The sequence below is a fragment of the Nipponia nippon genome, unplaced genomic scaffold (genome assembly GCF_047370975.1).
Source record: "Nipponia nippon isolate SJK-2023a ecotype South Korea unplaced genomic scaffold, ASM4737097v1 scaffold_12, whole genome shotgun sequence".
Lineage (NCBI taxonomy): Eukaryota > Metazoa > Chordata > Aves > Pelecaniformes > Threskiornithidae > Nipponia > Nipponia nippon.
Window position 1 is genome coordinate 21818524 of NW_028262313.1, and position 22407 is coordinate 21840930.

Here is a 22407-nt window from a genome sequence, read left to right on the forward strand (position 1 = left end):
CGTGCTAATTTCATCAAAATTATTTGGCAATTAAGAACGGTTTGAGACATCCTTTGCTAGCTTTATCTAAAGGGTGGGGCTTACTAATAAGTCATGCGGTGTTTAAATAAAAACTCAGTGTCACTGAGGCAGTTTTCTGTCCTTAAAAATAGGTATTTTTGATAGCACCTTCCCGTGTTTTCCAGCTCCTAAGATCAAACGGTGATGGAGAAATATTATTTTTTCATCCGTGGTCTTTTTTCTACCCCCTCAGGTTTGGAAATACCGTAGTGTTTCTCTCTCAACACACGCTTGGAAACAAAGGAGCCCATCCCCTTGGCGTTTGTCACCACGGCGAAGCGGGCCGACGCGCAGGCACGCGGCCGGTCGCGCTTCTCGTCTCGGCAGGCTCCAGGCGACGGCTTTCCACCTTCCAGCCTGCGTTTCACATCCCGCCACCTCTGCATTTTGAAAAACAAAACCAAACTTGGCCTTTTTTCCCCCCTGCTGTCACTCCACCGGGTAGGAGAGCCTCCCCCCCGCAGCCGGGTTGCCCAAGGTGCCGGAGCTGCTCCCCAGGCGGGCCTGCAGCGCTTATGAGGGGGACTGAAGGCACCCGAGGTAGGGGCCGGGTGTTTCCTTGCGGGCCGAGGGTCTGGCAGGCGGGGGTACCTCACTGGCGTCACACCGTCCCTTTTGTCACCCCCTTTGTTTTGTTTTAGATGCCCCCGTGCCGCTCCCCTCAGCCGCAGGCGGAACGCCCAGCCGCCGCCGCCCGCCCCCGCCGCGGCCATGGCCCCGCGGCCCCTCAGGCCGGCAGCCGCTGCCCCCGCCCGCCCCTCTTCCCCTCAGCCAGGCGCCGCCCGGCCGACGAAACGTTCGCGGCGCCGCGCGTCACCACCCCCCTCCCCATGCAGGGGATTCTCCGGCCCGCCCTGACGTCATCCCCATGCCGCGCAGGCCCCGCCCCCGCCGGCCGCCATGTTGGGGGGTGTGCGCGGGGGAGCGCAGAGCGGAGCCGCCCCCGCCGGCCGGCAGCAGCCGTAGCCCGAGCTCCGCCGCCGCCGCGCTCCATGGGCAGCAGGAGGGGGCCCGCCGCGGCCGCCCGCCGCCTCTGAGCCGGGGGATGCGCAGCGGCTGGCGGCGGCTGCCCGGCTAGGAGGAGAGCCGGGACATGGTGCCGTTCGCTCCGCTGGAGGACGCGGAGGAGCCGGAGCCCTGCCACAAAATGGAGCTGTACGTGAGCGGCGGCGAGGTCAGTGTGGGGCCGGGGGGCGGGGCGGGGCTCCCCGCGGGCACCTGCCTCCCCGCGCCCGGGCCCCGCCGCCGCCGCCGCCGCCTGGGAGCGGCCGGGCCGGGGGCGGAGGGCGGGCGGACCGCAACGCCCCCGGCCTCTCCCCGCCGGCCCCCGCGCCTCCCCGGCTTCGCGGGTCTCCCCCCGCTCCTCGCCTCGCTGCCCCCGGCCCGTCCGCCGCCCTCCCCCGCCGCATCCCGGCGCCGCCGCTTCCCCGCCTCCCTCGGGATCCCCCCCCCCGGCGCTGCCGCCCGGCTCCCGGCCCCCGCCGCCCGGGCACCTGGCCTGCTCACGCCTCGTCCCCCGGAGCAGCCGCGCCGGGACCGCCCTCCCCGGGAGCTCGCCCCGGCTCCGGCCCGTCCCGGGAAGGCGGCGGCCCCCCGGCCGCGACCCGCAGCCCCCGCCGCCGCGGGCGAGCCCGTCCCCGCGGGCCTCCCCCGCCGCCCCTCGGCGGCCGCGGCCGACGCCGCTCCCTCACCGGCGCCCGGCTGCGGGGCTGGGGAAGCCACGGCACGGCCGGCTCCCCCGGGGCGCAGGCTGCGGGGCAGCGGTGACGCGTGTGGCGTCCGAGGGGAGCGGGCTGCGCCCCTCAGGGCGGCGCGTGTTGGGGAGCGCGGGCGGCCGGCGTGGTGCGCGCCGCAGCGGCGCTGACGGCACAGCTACCGGTTCCCGGCTGGCCCGCAGCCCGGCAGGCTTTTTGCAAACCCTCTCAGTTTTATGGCCGTGGCTCCTGCGGAAAGTTGCTTTAACTTCTGAAAATTTGCTTGTACTAATCTGGAGGCACGTCCAGGTAGGTTGTCGCTAGGAAAGGTCCCTTTGCTTTTTTTTTGTTGACTAACTACAATAATTATCATACGCACAACTGACAGAAAGAACCGGGACTGCGTGACTGAGGTTTGGATGCTTAAACGTTACAAAGAACGAGGAACGACTTCGAGAGCGTCTTCAAGGTGTTGCTTAGCCTGCTAGGTGCATCCATAAACAAGCACCAAATGCTGTTGAAAAGAAAATAAATGGTGAAACTGGTTGTGCTGTAATAATGTGTGTACCTCAGCAGAATGTGGCACTCGAGTATTAAAACTTTTGCACTTTTAAATCAGAAGCGTAGGATTACATATCAAGTATCGTCAAGTATGACAAATAAAAGCTTACACCTAGGTGTATTAGACACACGAAAGATGTTATCTACATAAAGCTTCTTAAAACTGGTCAGACTTGCTTTCCGTGATGCAGTAGGCTTTTCTTATCGTCAGTGAGAAGGTCTGTAGCAAATTCATCTCCAACTACAAAGTGCACAAAACAGGCGTAGGTTAAAGTTGTGGGAAGAGTGAAAGGATATCCTTTAAAGGATCTCAGTGAAATTTTATTCTCTGATAAAAAAATTATACATGTAAAGGAAAAAAACAGTAATTCACAATAGGAATAAAGCCATGAGGTTTTACATTTCTTAGGGGTTTTTATTTTCTGTAGCTGTGTCTACAGAGTACCGCTTCCAAGTACTATAATTACTGGACATGCATTTCTACACCATAGCTGCTAGACTTTAACGCTTTAAAATATTCTAATGGTCTAATAATACTTGATGCAGTCCCTGTACCTTAATATTAGAGAAATCCTAATTACGTTAGGGAAGCTACAGGTAAGGATTAAAAAGTCAGCAGAAGTATTAGAGCTTATTTGTTAATCTTATGGTTTGTAAAAATAGTAGGCTGTAGTTAAGGTATGAAGCTTATTGAAGGGCTGAGAACTTTCTTGGCCCCGTTGATCTGTTCTTTAAGAATATTGCGATACATCAGTGTTAAAATAATCAAACTTAGAGTAGTGCGGTTGAAATGTAAACGTCTGTGGTTATTGTGCATCTCAGTATTTTTTTGGCTTGACAAATGCCCCTCCACCGAGGCTGATGCGACTTTCAGAGTATTGTGTTCAGTGCTGCTTTTGTGTACAGATTTTGCCATAAATATTGTATTGGCAGTCAGCACAGCAAAGCTCAGATGGGTCCTTCTGCTGATGGTGGTGATGTTTAGGTTACCTTCAAATGCTCTGCTGGGCCAGGGCTAATAGAGAGACGTGAGCTTGGCAATGCGCTGCTGTAGGAGCCTGGATCTGAAGTTGCGCTCATCTAGCCAGCGGAGCAGAGGATGATGGATGTCCAACTGAAACACCTCTGTGGTTGTAACAGCTGAAAGAACGACTCAACAGTTGTTCTTCAAATTTTATTTTCCTCAAGCCCGTACATGAACTACTTACTTAACAGGGTCTGCGTAAAGCTGTTTCAATTGCGCTCTGATTAAAATGAGACATCGTGTTTGTTATGTCCGTGTTACATTTGGCTAGCAGGGTTTGAGACGTCATTTATACCAGAAACGGTTTCTTCGAGTTGCATATGAAGTTCCCAAATCACATTAACAAATACTTGTTATTGTCATAACGCTTTATATTAAGTGCATCTCAGGGATGTGTAGCACTTTTCACTTGTTGGAATTCTACATTCACGTCGTTTGGGGATTTAACAAAGGTTTATTTTATGTTAAAATGAATTTTGGTTTGGTTTGGATTCTTCACTTTTATAGAATTAATTATAGCCTGTCGTACTTACTACAACCTTCTGTTGGCAATCTGATAGATCTCGGTGACCTTGGCCTCTCTGGAACTACAGTCAACAGGGTTACTGTGAAATAATCTTATATTTTGAAGACTAACTTCCTTGCGTTTCCTGGTGCTCTTGTCCATCAGTTGTGGCATCGGAGGAAAAAAATCTGAGAAACGGTTTTCTCTGAGGAATCTGCTTGTTGACTAAATTTAGGATTATGTTATTAGAAATAAGTGCATTCCCAGTGAAGTAGCACTTGTGTTGACTTGATGAAGTAAAAACAGTTGGCAAGGGAAGAATGCGATCTTGAAGGTAGGAAAAAAAGTTTCGTGTTTCAAGGCATAAAAACAACGTGAACTTTGGGATGAAATGTAGGATTGAATTATTTTGCCCTTTTCCATGGTGGTGGTCTTTGAAGCTGAGGGTGACATGTTGGACTGTGTGCTGTGCTGTTCCTGTCTGTTCTTATATTCCTATGATGGTGTCACTTGTGAGGCAGTTTTTTGACGGTGGGAATTCCTTAAGCCTGGGCAGGAAGGGTCAGTATCGTGCAGTTTAAGCTTCAAATACTGAGTGAACTTCTTTCCTCCTAAATACAGGATTAATAAGTATTTTCATGGTAATAAAAATAGGTACGAGGGTGTTGATTGTAATCAACTGTTGTAGATTATTAAAATATGATTGCAGCCTACAAAGAAACAGGAAAGTAAATGTTATCATTTTATTGATGGAGCTGAATGAAATGCAAAAATACTTGGAATTGGACAGAATAGAGTAATTTTGGAATTTTCTGCCCGTTTAATAGAAGTAGCCTGGCATTTAAAAGGAGAAGTGTAATTGACTTAAGTGCCTGCTGTTTGCAATACGTGAATATTGTGAATTGTATAAATGCGACCTCATACTCAAATATTTATTTTTGAAATAAATGCTTCAGAAACCAGTTGCTTAATTGGCTGCCAGTGGCAAGGAAGACAAGGCTGGAGCAATAAAGTGACTGGATATTAAAGTATTCTGCTAGAAAACTGGGCTGCATTGGAAGTTCCTGCCTTCCAAAAGGCGTGCTCGTGAGCTGAGCTTTGCTGCTGTTGTACATAATCTGTTGCCCTTGCCAACTTAAATAAATACATCTCTTGATTTTGGCCACTGTTTTTAGCCCATCCTCGGAAGCGTGTTCTGAGCCCGGTCTGTCAAAGGCCACTGAATTTTGTCAGTGTTAGGAGTTGCATAACTCCTTTGTGAGTAATTACTGGCAGTGACGTGGATGACTCAGCTACCTAGTTTTGTGCATCTCTGAAAATCTCCACAATTAGGTGGTGTTATGCTAAGGAAAAAAAGTAGTAGTATTGCACGTAACTTGAACTAAGTGCCCTCAGCCATTGCAACAATATACAGTTTTTATAAAGGCTTATGAGAACAAACTGCTGTAAAAAAAAAAAAAAAAAAGTAGGCACATTAATACTCTTAAATGGAAAGCAATGAGTGTCTTTATGCATTGAAAAGTGCTGCAATATAGTAATAATAATTCTGCTTTGGTATACCACTTTTGAAGATCACTTTGGAAATCTGCTGAGGTATTCTGAGTCTCTAAAAGGAGCAGGGGCTCTGTTGGAGGTAGCTCGCCTTGGTTCGCACGGGATAGCTTTGGAGAGACTTCACAATAGCCCTAAATCAGAAGAATGGTGTGAGTTGTTAACTCATGATATATAAAATTTTGATATTTACATAGATGTACTTCTTTATTACATTAAGAATAAAATCGGAAGTGCGTTGGTTTTGTCAATTTTAAACCTTACCCTTTTCCAGTATTCTTTAATCTGCCGTCAAACACGATTTCCAGAGTGGCTGCTTTATGCGCTTTGATTATGGAGTTACAGTCTTCTCCCAGACAGGCGGTAGTGAAAAGATCACAGGTCCTTTACTAGTTCAGTGCTCCCTGTGCTCATGGTTAGGTTTGTCTCTTGTCATAGCTGTAACTAGTCTGAGACACACGTAATTCTCCCCTGATCTCCGATAATGGAAAGGATCAAAAAATGCTGTCTTAAAATTAGTAATTATATGTTGCTGAAGGTTTGTTATCCTGTCTGATTTATTTGCCACAGGAAAAGAACTTTGTAACTTTCCCTAGTAATTGATTATGGGTTTAAGTTGGATTTTGGGGGATTTTTTTTTTGTTTGTTTGTTTGTTTTTTCTAAGGTAGATGGCTTTATCTTCCTCTTTTGCTTGGCATGTTTAAAGAGAGTGTAAGTGAGTTACCTGGCCTCTTCCTTTTGCGAGAGGAGCTGAGGGACTGAGGCTAGCACAGGGTTTGTGCGGCGAGCGGATGAGAAGCAAATTCCGCGTAGACCTGCGGAGTCTCACGTGGGCACTGCCATAGGCGGGACACCCTTCCGCTGGTCACCTCCTGGCAGGGTGGGACTCGGCTTTCGTTGGTGTAACCCTAATAACACTGCTTCATCTTTCGCTTCTTGGGGTTGGCTGCTGTACTGGGGGAAATTGTTCCTTCCCAAAAGCACGCAAGCCCAGGCAGTAGAGCGCACTGAATCCAGCTCGGGCACCTGCATGCAATAACAATAGCTACTGCTTAAAAAAAAAAAAAAAAAGCTGCACAGAGAAAAGTTGTGGATGTTTTATAGGAAGAACAAGTGCCTTAAAGCTTCAGGTTTTTTCACAGTGACTTTTAGAGATTTTAAAAAAAATAATAAAACCCCTCACCCGTTTGGTCGTACACAGAACCCCCAAATTTCTCAAACCTATCTCGGGAAATAAGATTCAGTAGGCCAATGTGTTGCTAATTAATGATGCAAACTCTCTGCAGAGGTAATTCAAAATAAATGAGGAACAAATGTGGTCATCTTAACAGGATTTTTCCAAAGGATTTTTTTTTTTTTCTCCAAAGTCCTTTCAAAATAATTGGGGTTTCTAATGTCAGCTTCTACTCTAATATTTTGAAATCAGTATTTGAAGTAATACTTTTGTCTGTGGGGAAGCAAACTGGTTTGTCTTGCGTTTGTTTGGAAGAATTGAGAGGTGTAGGTCAGGTGGCTGTAGCTGCAGTAACTTAGCAAATTGAGCTCAGTGAAGGAGGAACCCTGGAGGTTCCGAAACAAAACAGAAGGTTCGAAACAAAACCAGAAGCTTTTGTTGATCCTTATGTAGAATTTTACCTGTTTGAAGCCAGACTAGGTCATATGTGCGTCGTGATGAATAACGCTTTCTACTTCTAATAGTATTACGATTATAAAATTCCCAGTTCTTTCTATAAAATTTTAAATTCTGTTTGAATGCTTAAATGAAGACGTGTAAAAACAGGGCAGAATGAAACAGCTTGCCATCTTCTGCTGTTTTTCCTTGTAGTTAGGCATGTTTGCTGACCATTTGCCTAGCTTCTTTTGGCCAAAACCTATAGACCCACCAAACCATAACACATTTACCGTGTAAACTGTTAAAACATCCTTAATATGGAGGGGGAAGATGGTTCTAATCTTTGGTAATACTGGGATTCCTCTGTTCTGCTGTAATTATCAGAGGAAAAACATGTGCAAGAGTAGTTAAGCTGTTTACCAGCCCACAAAAGCCCTTTGGATAGTCTCCCAAGGTAACAGGGGATAGTCCCAGCTAGTCATGGGATCCATCGCAGCTATTTAAATCAGAAGGCAGATTGCGCTGTGTTACGTCGGAGGCAGTTTGGCATCAGAGGACTGGGTCTCTTAGCCTGCACCTCTGGAAAAGTAAGTTTCTTACCTGCCAAGTTGTCTGACCTTAACTTTATTCTCATCTCTTTTTGTGTAGTTGTTTTGATTATTTTTGTACGGATCAACAATGCAGAATACTTTCTCTAACTTTAAATTTTTTTATTTGAAAAGTATTGACACGGTTTGCCGAAATGTCTGAGTTTAGTTTGTGTCTTAATGAAAGTTAATATTTAAAGCATTCAGTTAATTTAGGAGTTTAGCAGTACTGAATGGCAAAATGATTCAAAGATGAAAGAATCTCTTTCAGAATAATGGTACTTGCTTCCTTTCACCTGCTTTCTTAGAGAGATATGTGCTTTCTAGTTCGCAGTAATAAATTAAATTTGTGTGATCATAGGTATTTAGTAAGTAATGACTTGGAGGTTAAAATAGTCCTGTTGTATATACGTTTGTGCATAAATATTAATGATTAAATCACTAAAAGGGGTCCCAGTTGGCTGTGGAAGCAGAGTTTTGTATTTGGTTTCCATAAAGGTGGGAATTAAGTATTAATTGTAATTTTTCTTTTTTGCCTAATATGAGAGACAGTGGAAACTTCTAGTTACTGAAACTTGGCCAATATAAGTAACTGTACAGAACAGTAATGATTTGATTTGATTTTTGTCACTTTTTTTTTTTTAGCTGAACAACTAGCGGACTACTAGTTCTTTAAAACTAATAGACTTTGGGTTGCAATCCAACAGGTTTGCTGGTGGTTTTTGTTTTGGTTTGGTTTTTTAATGGATAGTGACCAGTGTTCACAAACAAATAAGGCAAAAGTGTAGTCGTGTATATCAGGCAATAAGAGTAGATTCATGCACTTGAACATAAAATTATTTGGACTAAAAATTGGCAGGCATCCCAGTCTTTGTAGTTATGGAGAGACTGGACAGAGGGGGAAAAAAAAAAAGAGCAACAATGAAGAGAAACAGTGTACGATAGGAAATTGTTAATTAAGATGACATTTGATTACCTGCCATAAAAATCCAATGACTTAGTATATTTGATTTGCCAGAAAGCTGAAAGTATGCCTACACGGCGTGCTCAGGAACTATGTAGATCCAATGGCATGCTGATTTTTGGTTCAAACCCCCATTCCAGCAGTGAGGGCTTTCTGTATCTGATTGCCTGGAGTTAAGCTACTGTTTTCAGTGTATCTGCAGTTCTTCTAGCTAGTGGTATTGGTTCCAGCGCTTGAATTTAAGTAAAAAAACCTTGGAAAATGTTGACTGTATTTAAAGAAAGAAAAGGTGAAATGCCCACTAAATTAACTTCAAATTAAAGTCCTTGAGTGAGGAATTGTATCGTATTTCTGAGCACCTGGAGTGGAAACCCATTTTCTTACTGGGTCCAATTAAGTTTTTTGGACCACTTTGGTGGGACTCACATTAATTTATGCTTGTAATCTAGTGATATTGTGAAAAGAAATCGCATGGCAGCGAATTGTCTGAAATGAGGTTGGGGTTCGTATCTGGTCTGAACTTTGGCATTGTTTCTTGATGTATCCAATTAATTCGTACAATAACAAGTATAGTGGGTGTCCTGTCCCTCCCAGTATCTAATTTGGAAAAAAATAGTTATGTTAAAAAGAAATAAGTTATGTAGCCAATTAGTTAGTAGCGTTGGTTTCTGTAGCATATGTGAGGCTTTGAAACCAGGGTAATAAGTTAGTGATTTTTGGCCTTGAGAAATTAGGGTGGCAAAGCATGATATATATGAATGATGAACATGTGTTGAATATGCCAGCATGAGGTTAAACTGATGGTTTATAGTTAATGTGACAAGTATGTGTGTAAACTGTGGTTAAAATAAATAGAAACTTAGAGAAGAGTGAAAGTAACCAAAGCCTCATGCTACTTTCCTTGACTTTTTTTTTTTTTTCAGCGAGGGTATGGTCCCAAAATAAGTGCCAGTATCTTGATACAAAAATTGGAGATTTAGTTTTATCAAGATCATTAATTTAGGACTTAGCTCTTAAAAGCTCTACTTGAAATCAAGGGTCCTAGAAGAAGCAGTGGAAGTGGTTGAGTTTGCTGAGCTGACGCAAACGTGGTGGTATAAACCTGTCCCTTCGGCCCGACCCGTTTGTCAGGTTTTCGGGTTTGTTTTTAAACAGGGGCATGGTCTGTATGGTGTTTTAAGATTCTTTGTACTCCTGTGTTTTACCAGTTCACATACCAATAATCATACCGTATTGCGGTATCTTAGGCATGTGTTTGAGATAAATTCAGAAATACAAGAAAAAAAATGTCATTGTCTGGTTCAAGAACTTAATTGCTTCAACTTCTGTTTTTTGGGGGGAAAAAAGTAGTTTGAGTTTCCTTATGTTATTTCTAGTTAGTATTTTGTTGTGCGAGATCTATGCCACATGAAGGTAGTGATGCTGAACAATTAACATATAAATAAATTAGCAATTATCACTAGCAAAATCCATAATTGGCTTCACCCATTTTGTCAGGTATTTCCAGTTTTTAATTAATGCTTTGCATGTTGAAACAGAGCATGTCCTTTATATTTCTGGTTTGGTTTTTTTTTTTTTATTTCAGTTGTTAAAAAGCATTGAATTGCTTGTTACTTAAGGAGAGCTTAAACTAAAAAACTTTACCTATAAATTAAACTTTTTACTGTGACTGTGGGCTTGATATGTTCTTCGTTGTGTGAAGGGGGATAGGCAAATGCTAGCCAGTATTGTGCTCATTTAAGACCATGTCATTTATTTGCTTCTGTCCAGCTGCATATCATACTTTATTGCCTCTTAAAGGTGTTATTTTTGAAATTGATCCACAAATATTTTAATATACAGATCTATAGTTTCTAAAGTACTTCATTAAAGTTTGACTATTCCATTTGCTAGATATTGAAATAACTTTTGATGCGAGCAAATTTTTAGAGGAATCCAATTTTTTAAGGAAATAGGTAATTATTTTTGTGCATAAGAATCCTGTGGTATGTATTCTCCATATTGCCTGGTCTTGCACTTCTCCCTCTTGCTCCAGAAAGGCTTGAAATCACTTTTGAATCTTTTCTCCTTAAACTGTAAATCAATTTTCAGCAGCAGATTTTAGGCTTCGAATAGCATCCACAACATAAATTTTGTGCATAACGGAAGAATTTTACGTTAGTGTCCTCTTGCATGGATGGTATCTATAGCTTTTAAAGAAGGAATTTTAAATTAATTCCAATTAAATAACTATGGAATGGCATTTACAAAGGCATAAGCTACATGATACATAAGGGAGATGCTAAATATAACTACTAAGCAGTAGTATTTGTTTGAAACTACGGTTGTAAATTAGAGCAACAAGAACACCAGCTTTCATTTGTGTGCTCTGAAATGTAAATTGGTCAAATTATGAACTCTGGTTATTTGAAATTGTTAGATCTTAATGGTTTTGTTTTGCCTTCCCTCCCCCCCCCCCCCCCTTCTGCATTCCCCTTCCTTCCCCTCTCCAGCTAAATGGCCTTAAAATGGCAGATGAGCCTATGGAAGAAGGTGAACCATATTCCTACCACGTAAGTATATTTGATGATGTTCAGTTTAGACACTCATTAGCATGAGTTCCTTTTGAAGCAAAATTTATGCATTCTCTGCTCTTTAATAACTTTTGAACCTCTCATTTTATTTGACGAGATCTGAAGAGGCTCTAACTCTCAAAGATGATTTTTGAAAATTAGTACCTGGGTAGGGGCCGTAAATGCCTTGTTTGGGAAAGTTTGCCACACGAGGCAGGGCTTTATGGAAAACAGGTTCTGTGTGCTGCAGAGAGCATTTACAGATCCATCGACTTCGGAACATGCTCAATCCAGCCTTGAAGCTTTTATGCACGATGTGCTTAATGTTGCTTTTAGTACGCTGTCATCTGTTCTTCCTTTGTATTTTTTAATGTAGTTGCTGTACGTTCATCTAGAAGGTATTTAATTCCTGCTATTTTAGAACAGAATTAAGTTTTACACCAGTATGTTAATTTGACTTTTATGTAGAAATATCCCAGGTAAACCCTGTTGGGCATGATTTTTGTCCAGCGCCTTGGCAATGTGCACATGTAGGAGATGCTGAAGATCAGTGTTCTGTATGCTGGCTAAATCTTGGACTCAACTTCAGGCTAATTCCAGGTGAAATGCCTGACTTTGCATGGAAAAATTGGCCATCATTTTTCAACACACACATCTGTATATTTTTGAACAGGATCATAGAAGAAGGTATCAAGTAGATCTTGTTGCCAGCTGTAACTATGGCTTTGTATTGCAATAATAACTTTTTAAGTAATAACTTTTTTAAATGATTTGGAGAATAAACTCTTGGGGGTAGAAACACTGTGCTTGGACGCTTTCTGGTGTGGAGCAAGTAAATAAACGGTCAGTGTCATAGTCATCTTACACGTAGCAAAGAAAGATGAGCAATGGGTTGTCTCAATCCTTCACTGTGCTTGAACCAGAAGGATGTTGCTGAGCTAGTTTGATACGTGCTGGGAGCTACATACCAGTCAAGCTGAAACGAAGTAAGATGGCACAAAGCCATAACCGATTGCAGCATTTCTTTCAGTGCTTTGTCTTCTGTTGAACCTGCTGGGAATAGTTACCTCTTTTGCAAGGCGACTCAGTTGGGAGCTGCTACCTGAGCCCTGAAATAGATTTGCTGCTCGAGCAGCAGAGCACAAAATCAGATAACGAAATTTGCAGTTCATGGAGGCCAAACTAGAAATGAAAATGAAACTGGCTTATATATCTGTTCAGCTCTTTACCTGCTCATTTCTTGTGGATGATGCAGAGGTCTTTTTATACTTCAGTCATGCCAATTTTAGTACTTTAATGATAGTTAAGTAGGTGAAATTATATAGACATCTGCTGTGAAGGTAAAACACTCTATAAAAAAAAATAACTCATTTCATACATCTCAAGTTGTTCTTTATTTGCATGGAAAACATTTTTTCTCCTCGGTTCACATTTAGAAATACTCTGTCAGTCTCCGCAGCAACACATGTGATGTCACAGGCTAATGACTCGAGGTGGGTGATACGCAGAAGCGCAGATGAACTCCTAAGGATCTTTTCTCAGGCAAAGGTTCGCAGTGTTAAGGAATACAAATTAGGATGTTCAAGTAAAAAGGCTTCTAAATAGAGTATTTGCATATTTCATAGAAAGAACCAGCCATTAAGTCTGTTGTACAACTTGGTGTATAACTAGAGGAATAGCTGCTTTCATCTGTCGTCAGATGACTTGAAATTGCACTGTTCTTACCTGCCTTAAATTCCAGGCATGTGTTTAAAAAAAAGTAAATAAAAAATGAAAAGATAAGTGCACCTTTCCTATGAATATGTATATGGATAGTCAAGGAGATGGATGGATGAAATGAAGTTAGGTTGTATACACTGTATCGTCAGTGTATGTCAGCTGTTTTTCTGTGAAGAAAGAGGGAAATAAAGTAGCTTAGAGTGTGAATTAAATAATTAACTTTGTTACCCAGCAGTGTCTTGTGTTAATACCTACCTTGGGGTGGGAAGCAGGCAGAACAAACAGGCCTTTTCCAGAAAGAGTATGAAATACGAGATGTAGGGAGGGGAAAGGACTCATGCAATAACAGCTAGACTACAGTTTGTGAATGTAGTAAGATGTTAGTTTGAACGCTTTCGTTCCCCCTCTGGACAAACAAAGCAATTAAGGCACAGACAGATAATGCAGTGTGACAATTGCCTTTTTTTTTTTTAATTATTGCAGTAAGTACGTACACATTTAGATGGTCAGATTTCTACCCTGAATTTCTGTGTAACCACACCTAGAGAATTTATACGTCTGTATCAAGTCTGATAACACTGATTATACGTTTTAACGCGTGTCTTGGGCAGCAAGACTTTCTGTGGTCAACCTGACTACAGAATGATGTTCTTTCCTAAAACCAACTGTTTCATCAAGCGGTCAGGTCTTTTTCTGGTGGTGTTCGTACTTGTCATTGAGGGAGAGCAAGGCACCGTAGGCTGGTTGGGTGTTTTTCTGGTCCCTACTAAGCAAAGCTTTCAAGGTGAAGATCTAAAGAGAGGCTAGGAGGACAGTTAATAACCGTTTGGATACCCAAAGACATCAAAGTACTGGAAATCACATGGGCTTTTCTGTTGTGATTGGCTTGGATTTGCAGCGTGCAAGAAATTAATTGGTATTCTTGACAGGGCTGAGGGGTGCCGCTCCTTTTGTATGTGTAAGCTGAGGTTGCTGTTGTAGGCCTTAGCACGTAGTTTGTAGTTTCAGGGGTGCTTATTTTGACACCTCACTTGCTTTGGCTCACAGAAACTTCTCTTGCACCATAAAAGCTGCAATACATCATCTGATTTGTTTTCATCATGAATGTTTGTCTTTTCACAATTGTAGCTGCTGTGCCCTGCTTTGCTAAAGATGAGAGTAACAGGAAAAAATCAACACAACGCGAAATCTTTCACCTACCTCAGAATTACCCTCAGCTTTCTGAAGGAGGTCTCTATGCAGGATAGTCTTTCCATGAGCTCTGCACCCTAGAGCTGTGTTTCTTCTGTTGGATGCAAGAATTCAGAGTTCTTAAGATGACTCATATCTTATGCTCTTCAAACGACGCATGTTCCTTTAGCTACAACTGGATGACCATATTTATTATTTGCTGCTGTGAAAAGCAATAATTACCTAAAATGATTAAATTCAATTTAGCTTTCATTAAGACTATTTCGGGAAAGGGAAAGATGAGAAGAGTAATCACTGGGAAAAGTAAAGGCTGGTAAAACAGAGGTGAAGCACAGAAGGATCATCTTAGACTTGGTTTAAAAATCTGTGTATTTATTCCTTTCATGTCAGAAAATCTGTCTTTGCTGTAGTTGTAATATTTATGACAAAAGGAAATGAGCATTCTTTGAGAATTTTATTTCAGTTTAGAAATTTTAGATGCATTTATTTAAGAAAGGATGGATGGGAAAACTCTTCATTTCTTTTATGCCTTATTAGAATTTCAAATGTTTTATAAAAAAAAAAAGGCAAGAAAAGAGCAGGCATTTACATGCACTCTAACGAGGGTTGCTTAATTCAGGCCTGTTCATTGTTGTATTTTTGTTTGCCTTGAAATAATAGGATGAAGGAAGTGTGAAAGAAATTCCTATTACACACCATGTGAAAGAAGGATGTGAGAAAGCAGATCCAGCACAGTTTGAACTACTTAAGGTTCTTGGACAGGGATCATTTGGAAAGGTAAGATAACAAATGTTGTTTTCATCTGTCCGCTTAGAACCTGCTTTGTCTTGTTAATGTTTTACTTCCCTGATTTCTGCAATACTACAAGGTTAGGTATAAACCTAACAAATCTGAGTACAGGTAGATATGCCAGTGGGAATTGCCCTGTTCTGGAGGAAGCTATCCATCCTGTTTTGCAGTTGGTTGATGAGGAGGGGTTGTGTTTGTTTTTACTATGATAGCCTTTTCTGACTTCACATTTTTTTAGAGGGAAAGCGATGTCTGTCTCCATAGACCTGTCCAGGCAGTCGGCCTGGGAAGGGTTAGCTCAAGTACAGTTTTGGTTAAGAAAGACAGTGCTGTAGCAGAGTCGCTGGGAAGGTTTGAAGTGTTATTGACAAATTTCACCTCTTTCCAATCTTGCTCCGGTGCCAAGGGAGCACTGTTTATAGCAGGACACCAAATCATACCAGAGAGAGGGAGGCCACAGCCTCAGTCTCTAGGCAGAAGGGTGAGTCAGGAGCAAATTCTAGGAGGTCTGCCGTGGGAAGTTATGGATTGCTTTAACTGAAGAGAGACATGTTTGTAGTTCATCTGGACAAGCATCTGCAGCTTCAGGGGAACCATGGCACCAACAGCAAACCCCCAGTTGGGGGTTATAGAGTTAGGGGTGGTTTTTATGCAACAGCTCTGGTGTTGTCAAGCTCTGTTTGCCTAACGCCATGGCTGTTTGAGATGAAATAATAGTGTTTTCCACTGCCTCAAGACTTTATTGGAGCATCTGGTGAGGAATCGGAATGTCCCATATAGGCTGCCTCGCATCTTCTGTAGTTTAGGTTGGTGCTTGGGAGGCAGTAGCGGTGTAATAGACATTGATAGACATTTACGGAGGAGGCGGGGATCGGTCTTCCAGTGATGGTGCTTGACATGCTGTGACTGTTTGACTTTTTTCCGTGTATGAAATCTGTAGTGATGTAGATACAGAGGAATGATTGTGGTAGTTTGGAACTTGAAACAATGTAACAATCAAGTAAATAACCTGTGAAATGTATTTCAGGGTTTTTTTTATTTTGCTGTATTTGTCAAGTGATCTACAGCTAAAAGACACTAAGTGAACAATTATTCAAATAGGTTATAGAAGAAATACAGCAATTTTTCTGTTAAAATAATTTATTTTTGTAATGTGCCACTTGGTGTCGCATTGCAGAAATGAAATTAAAAATCAAATGTCTCAGTCACTAGTTCGAAACACATTAATTGAAATATTAATCCTAGTGTGTAAGAAGCTGATTTATTTTTTAAAACCAGACTCTTAAACTAGATCTTTTGCAACACATGAAGAATAAACAGTCAGCTTTACATATCTTTCTGTTTTCCTGTTCTTGTGCTAGTTTTGTCTGTCTCATGGCAGGAGCGAACCTTTGCAGGGAGCTGTATGAGAGGAGGGAAAAAAAATTCGGCATTAGGAAGGCATTCTGTCAATAAGCGATAGTTTAGAAAATAGACTTTATTTCTTAATGTTTTACGGCTTAAGAAACATTTCTTTATCTGGTGACATGGGTTGCCAATTCCCTCATACGCTTCTCGTCTTCAGAGACTAAAAGGCTCCATGCATTTATTACTCCTGACTGGAGATGTCTTAAGCTATCTGAGGGTTCAGCACATCTGGTAGGGACCTCTTAGCCCTGACTCAGCCTGATTCTTGCTTCACAGAGTTCAGCCTTCTGATGGCGCAAGGAACGCTCTTGCTCAGAGTCCCGCCAGCTTGGTGAGGCGTCTCCTTTAGAGCTTTTGAAACCTGGCAGTGCTTGGTTCAGGAACCAGCTTTACGAATTGGACGGTAGCTGTTGCACATCTGAACAGAGCTCATTTTATCTAGCATTTGTTGCTTTCTACTGAAAAGAGAAAACAAACAACGAAGATCAATGGCTGCTGCCTTCATGGTGTTTTTCTCTCTCCAGTTCATACTTCCCAGGGATCTCCCTTTGGGTTTAGCAAACACAAGGTTTGTTTGCTTTGGCTGGTATAGTGCTACAGCCCATCCTCTACCTGTCTTTTTCAGCATCTGGGCAGGATTTAACACTGCTTCACAGAAATACAGGGTTAAACCTCGTGTCTGTTACTGAGTTCCTTCAGCCTTTGATAATGTTCTGAGGCTTCAGCGCTCGGGCTGCTGAAGATGGCCTTCGATTCGCGTAGGTGAATCGCTTTGCACAATATGTGCCCATCTTGATTGTGCTTTACAATTGACAACCGATTGTCGCATCTCTGCAAGATGCGGGGTTACGGAGACTTTGTCTGCAAATTAAAGAGATGGTGCTTGAGTAGTTTCCACAGCGGCAGCTCATTCGGTCCTTCTTAGATAGAATTTGTAATTTGTATTTCCTTACATTGTCACAAGCTGCTGGTTGTTAAGCACTAAAATATTTGTATATGCTTATTAATATTTTGCTTTTGTAATTGTGAGTGTATTAATCTACAGATGTTTTCTTGTTCGCTGGTGTTTGACTTACTCCCTTTACTATTTGAGCATCAATATCATATAATAGGAGAGCAGTGCTGTAGGCCAGTCATTGGGCAAAACTTAAATAAAACAAAAAGCCCCATAACCTTGAAACGTCACGACATTTTTCATCTAACCAGAAATTAAAACAAAAGCAACCCCTTTCCCAACCCTGTACAACTTAGTGACAGTGTATGAATTTCTGATTCTAGAATGGAAAAGTTGACAAGGTTGGTTGATTATTTTTTTTTTTAATAATTTCTAAATATTTAGTGATTTCTAACAAAGTATATATGTAAAAATCTAGTGTTAATGAAAATCTGAATAAGGTAAGATCAATTTCGGTTAGCTCTTGCCATTCTCTTGTGACTTGTACTTTTTTTTTTTACAGTACAAACATTCCTTATAACTAATAGTTGCTGTTATAAGGACAACAACTTGGAAACAGGAGCATGTACCAAACAGTTTTGTAAACTGAAAGACCTAGTATTTAGAATATTAGTCAGTAGAGGTACATGTATTTGTACTGCATTATTCTATCTAATATGCTTTTCTTAGTGTCAAGTTATATACCATCTATCTTTAAAACTCCTCTGGAGAGAAAAGAGTAGAAAAACCTGTTGGAGTTGCTATTCCAGAGGGAAAGGGTGCTTTGATATTAAATGGTGAGGTTTCCTTGCTTTCGTCTCGCCACTCTTAGAGAATTCATTAATATAGCCTGTTGCGTGTTTGAGGCTTGGGTCTTAAACCTCAGACGTCTCTTAGGAGGTGGCAGAGCGGGCAGAATTGTCATCCTCCAAGAAAGTAACATAAAGAAACACATTTATATAAGTACTTGATAAGTACTTATCAATAAGTTCTTATTTAAATGGCTTGGTATAGGAAAGAATGTATAGTTTATGATGAATTTGAATACTTCAGAGCGCTTGGTGGCGTGTGTACCTCTAGTCTGATTAAGGGAATGCAGTTTTGCCCTTGCTTTAAAGATGTGTACTTAGGGAAGCACGCTGAAAGCTATCGGACATTAATAGGAGGTTTGTAAATACTTTGTGATAGTTGCTTATTCGATTACTAAGCTTGCTTATGCAAAAAGACCAGCTATGAATATCTGGCATCTTTTCATTCCTCGGAGTTTTTGCGGAATGGGATGGCACTAGGGACATGCTGTCTCCTTGTCTATATTAATGAAGTTAAAAGTAAAGACGTAGTAATGGTTTTTAGTCAGGTTTACATAATATACTTCTAGCAGTAATTTTAAAAGTGCTGTTTATATTACCAGGTCTTCCTTGTACGGAAAATAATGGGTCCTGATGCTGGGCAACTTTATGCAATGAAAGTATTGAAAAAAGCTTCTTTAAAAGGTACGTGTATCTTTTGAATTGGAACTTTAGAAAATTATTTTCAGTGCAACTGTATCTCTTAAATGAGTCTTGTAAATATGTCTTATTGAAATATTTTTTTAAATCTTAAATCATTTTCAGTGAGTTCATAACTCTTCTCTGACAGTAGCTTTTTTGTAGAATAACTTGTAAGTTCATGTTTAAGAATTATTTTAAATCTGGCCAGATAACTTTACGTGGTAAAAAGTACTCTTTCAAAGTTTAAAATCGCATTATTTAATTCTGTTTAGTGTTTTCATTATATTAAAACAAATTAATTTCATAAACAATTTTCCTTTTTTCTGTCATTAAGTTAGAGCTCTACTATGGTTAAAAATGTTAAGTCATTCCCTCTTGCTCTAGGTGCCATAGCAAGCGAACTTACTGCTTTGGCTTTCAGAAGACACTTTAGTGGGTGCAACTCCAGTATATGTAAATAGGGACTGTTACTAGTTGAAGAGGAAAAAGTGATCTTAAAAGACAGAAAATATATTCAGTACAGACAGTTAATTCAGAGGTTGAAGTTAGCTGCCTGGAAGTGTAGATGTGACCTTCTTTCTTGAAAGTAATATAGTTTATCACAAAATACTGGGATGTGTTGGAAAAAAAAATGTAAACATTAAGGAAGCTGGGGCAGGTAAGGAACAAAAGGGAGTTTTGCTCTCCAAAAGCATGTGTTTTGTGGGAGACTTAAAAATTAAAACCAAACAAAGGCTTTCCATATGCTAATTTCTGTTCCGTGTGTATTATACCAAATACATTTGTTTCATACCAGTCTTTTTTCTTTTTCTTTTTTTTCCTCAGTTCGGGATAGAGTTCGTACAAAAATGGAGAGAGATATATTAGTAGAAGTAAATCATCCATTTATCGTCAAACTGCACTATGGTTGGTATTTTTTTTGCTACAATTTCTTTCAATAGTTGAAGGCATAAATGATCTTGTTCTTTCTCAGTTTTGTAGTGTCCGTTTTAGTGCCCAGATTAGGTTCTTGCAAGTTTAAATTGCAAGACTAAAAAAAAGGAATGTAAATACACATGTATATAGAAGTTTTAGATTAAGTCTTTTTGAAATTAAAGATTTCCTGGAAAATTCTTACAAGTTCTGCAGAGATTTTTTTACTTTTCATTGAGTAAAACCAAAACACAGTAATTCACACACTTGGTGTTTCCCTGTTTGACAAAGGGGAAATAAAAGAACAGTATTTTAATGATCTTATGACTAAGATCGTCTTCTGTGAAGAAGCAAGTAATCGTTCAATAAATTACCTCATGTGCTGCTGCATTATTTCAGTTCCAAAACAAAAGTATTGCCTTTCACTGAAATTTCCAAGTTGTAAAAGCATTCAGATCTGTTTTGTAGATCATCTTTGTCACACAACTATTGATTTTTTTTTTAACTTTTTTTAAAGCCTTTCAGACTGAAGGGAAGCTATATTTAATATTGGATTTTCTCAGGGGAGGAGATGTATTCACGCGATTATCCAAAGAGGTAAGTACCTAAAATTTTATCTCCACTTAGTGTTAGATGTTTTTTTTTGTCAGTAGAGAGTTGTCTTCTATTGCTGTTTCCCTCATAATTCTTGTCATCGTCAAGTTTTTAATAACTTAGCTGGGCTTCCCTTACATATTCTAGAATATATTCTATAACCTTAAGAAACATGAATGTGTGTTGATTAGTAGCCTGTGTTTTTCTTTGGTATCTACAAAGGACAGTTCTTTTGTCTAAAAATGTTTTGTTGCTTGGAAACCTAACTGAAGTAAGTTAAGATTTAGCAATAAAGAAGGGGAATGTATAGTTCTCATGCTCATAGTTAGCCTAGGTGCTCCTGGAAGCCAGCATCTGTAAGAGGTTTCTGCTGCATTGTAAAATTTCGTGATGCTGTAATACAAATCCTAATGCTTAACCTCACAAAGTGTGACCATTGAGGTTTCTTGAGACCACTCCCCTTCATCTAACATTGGCATGCAACTGGAACTTAAATTTTTCTTTTCTATTTTTGTTTTCTGGAGAGAGAGCTTCAGAGGAAGCAATATGATGCAGCCTGTTATTATTTTTTAAAACATTTGTCATCTAATATTTATCATATGTTGTCTTAAGTATTATGAACATGTTTATAAGACTTTTATTTTCTTCCTGCAAACCTTTAAGATCTAAAAATTTTAATGGCAATTTCTCAACAACTTCACACTAAGAGAGCTTTTCAGTGTTCTCACCAGTGCAAATACATTCATATTGCTAATGCATAGGAAAAGCCACTTTCTTAAATGAGAAAACTGAGTATCTGACTGATTTCTCATGACGTGAAGGAGGTGGTTGTGTCCCCAGTATGTAAGGCCATGAACTAGTTGGGTTTTTTTCCCCCATATACTTTTTGAAAAAAATAAAGCTTTACTTTAGGAACAGGCAAAAGAGAAGGAAGAGTTTTAAAGTTGTGGGGTTTTGTTTTTGTTTTTATAAAAAGCTGACCTTGGTAAAACAGTGATCGTGTCTAAGAATTGAGCTCAAAATTAATTAACCTTGAGGCTAAAACGGAGGTTAAAAGCTTAAACAAGCCAACGAACTCGTAAAGGGTTATTGGAACAGTAGGTAGGAAAGAGGTCAATCTCTGCTTTGATAGAGGATGTCTAATTATAGAGGAAATTCTGGTATAGCAGGAAGAACTATTCTTTTGCGCTAGCACAGCTGGGATTACCGAGTGTGCAGTGTTCTTAAATAAGGGATGCAAGTCTATCCAAATTAATATTAGCTAGGTTGTTGAAACAGGTATGTATTCCCTTTGGGAATAAAGAAGTAATAATTGTAAAGTTTTCTTACTGTTAAGTTTCTACGTGTTTTTTGTAAGACTTCAGTTACCTTCTGTGATGGCTTTTAAACACTTATTGTGTATATAGATAAGAAAAAATCAGGCCTTCTTATTTTCTGGTGAGAAGACGATATTTTCAAAAGTACATGGTAAAACAAGGACAGTGGACAATACACAGGGTAAATTCCCCATGGCATTTCATGCTTCCCTCACAAGGATTATTTTAAATTAATTGGTTTTAGTATGAGGTTATTAAAACACTTTGGTTGGTCTTTAAATTCTAATGTGGTTATGAGAGTTCCAGCTGTGGAAGTGAAATGAGTATATAATGAAGTTTTCATTGGTAACATTTAATGAAGTTGACTTGCATCGTGTTTAATTAACACAAAAAGCAGTTTTAAATGAAATTATTATTGGGAGATTGTAGATTACTATTGAGCATCATTGTATTCTGAGATTTGCATTTTGGCTGCTCCATGGAGTAATGATATCCAAGGCCTCCTCCTGCTCTTTTGGATATAGATGAAAACCAGTATCAACATTGCTCTTTAAAAAAAAATCAAGGTGAAACTTTGTGTAGCGTAACAGCTTTATTGTTCATACAACGTTAATACCTAACATTATGGAAATCAGGAATATTTCTGTTGTCAGAAGAGCAGATTACGTATGTGCAATTCGAAGCACAGATCAGCGTACTACTAAATCAGTAAGCCCAGTTACCTTAATTTAAGTCTTGTTAGCTGTCTGCCGTGCAGTTGAGGTGGCTGTTCTCCTTGTTCCTGGCGTTTGCAACAAATAAGGGAATAGTTCACTTAAACCTCAAATTCAGTTCCGGTAATTTAAAGACTACTAGCTTCTCCAGTAATTTGTAGAACATGATAAGAGGCAGAGCAGGTATGATTCTTGTATATGAAATTAGAAGCAACCTGTTGAGTATTTAGG

General features: G+C 40.5%; 1 protein-coding gene across 5 annotated transcripts in view; it reads left to right on the top strand.

The window, feature by feature from the left end:
• Window positions 1-961: 961 nt before the first annotated feature.
• The window catches only part of RPS6KA6 (ribosomal protein S6 kinase A6), a 44199-nt gene continuing 22753 nt past the window's right edge, over window positions 962-22407 (top strand). For 3 of the 5 annotated variants that reach the window (XM_087749157.1, XM_087749156.1, XM_087749158.1), the window contains exons 1-6: window positions 962-1234; window positions 11052-11111; window positions 14682-14798; window positions 18563-18644; window positions 19467-19547; window positions 20071-20150. In XM_087749157.1, the coding sequence (XP_087605283.1) occupies window positions 1154-1234; window positions 11052-11111; window positions 14682-14798; window positions 18563-18644; window positions 19467-19547; window positions 20071-20150 (501 nt within the window). In that variant the 5' untranslated portion in view covers window positions 962-1153. The other 2 variants (XM_087749155.1, XM_087749159.1) reach the window with 2 other exon arrangements.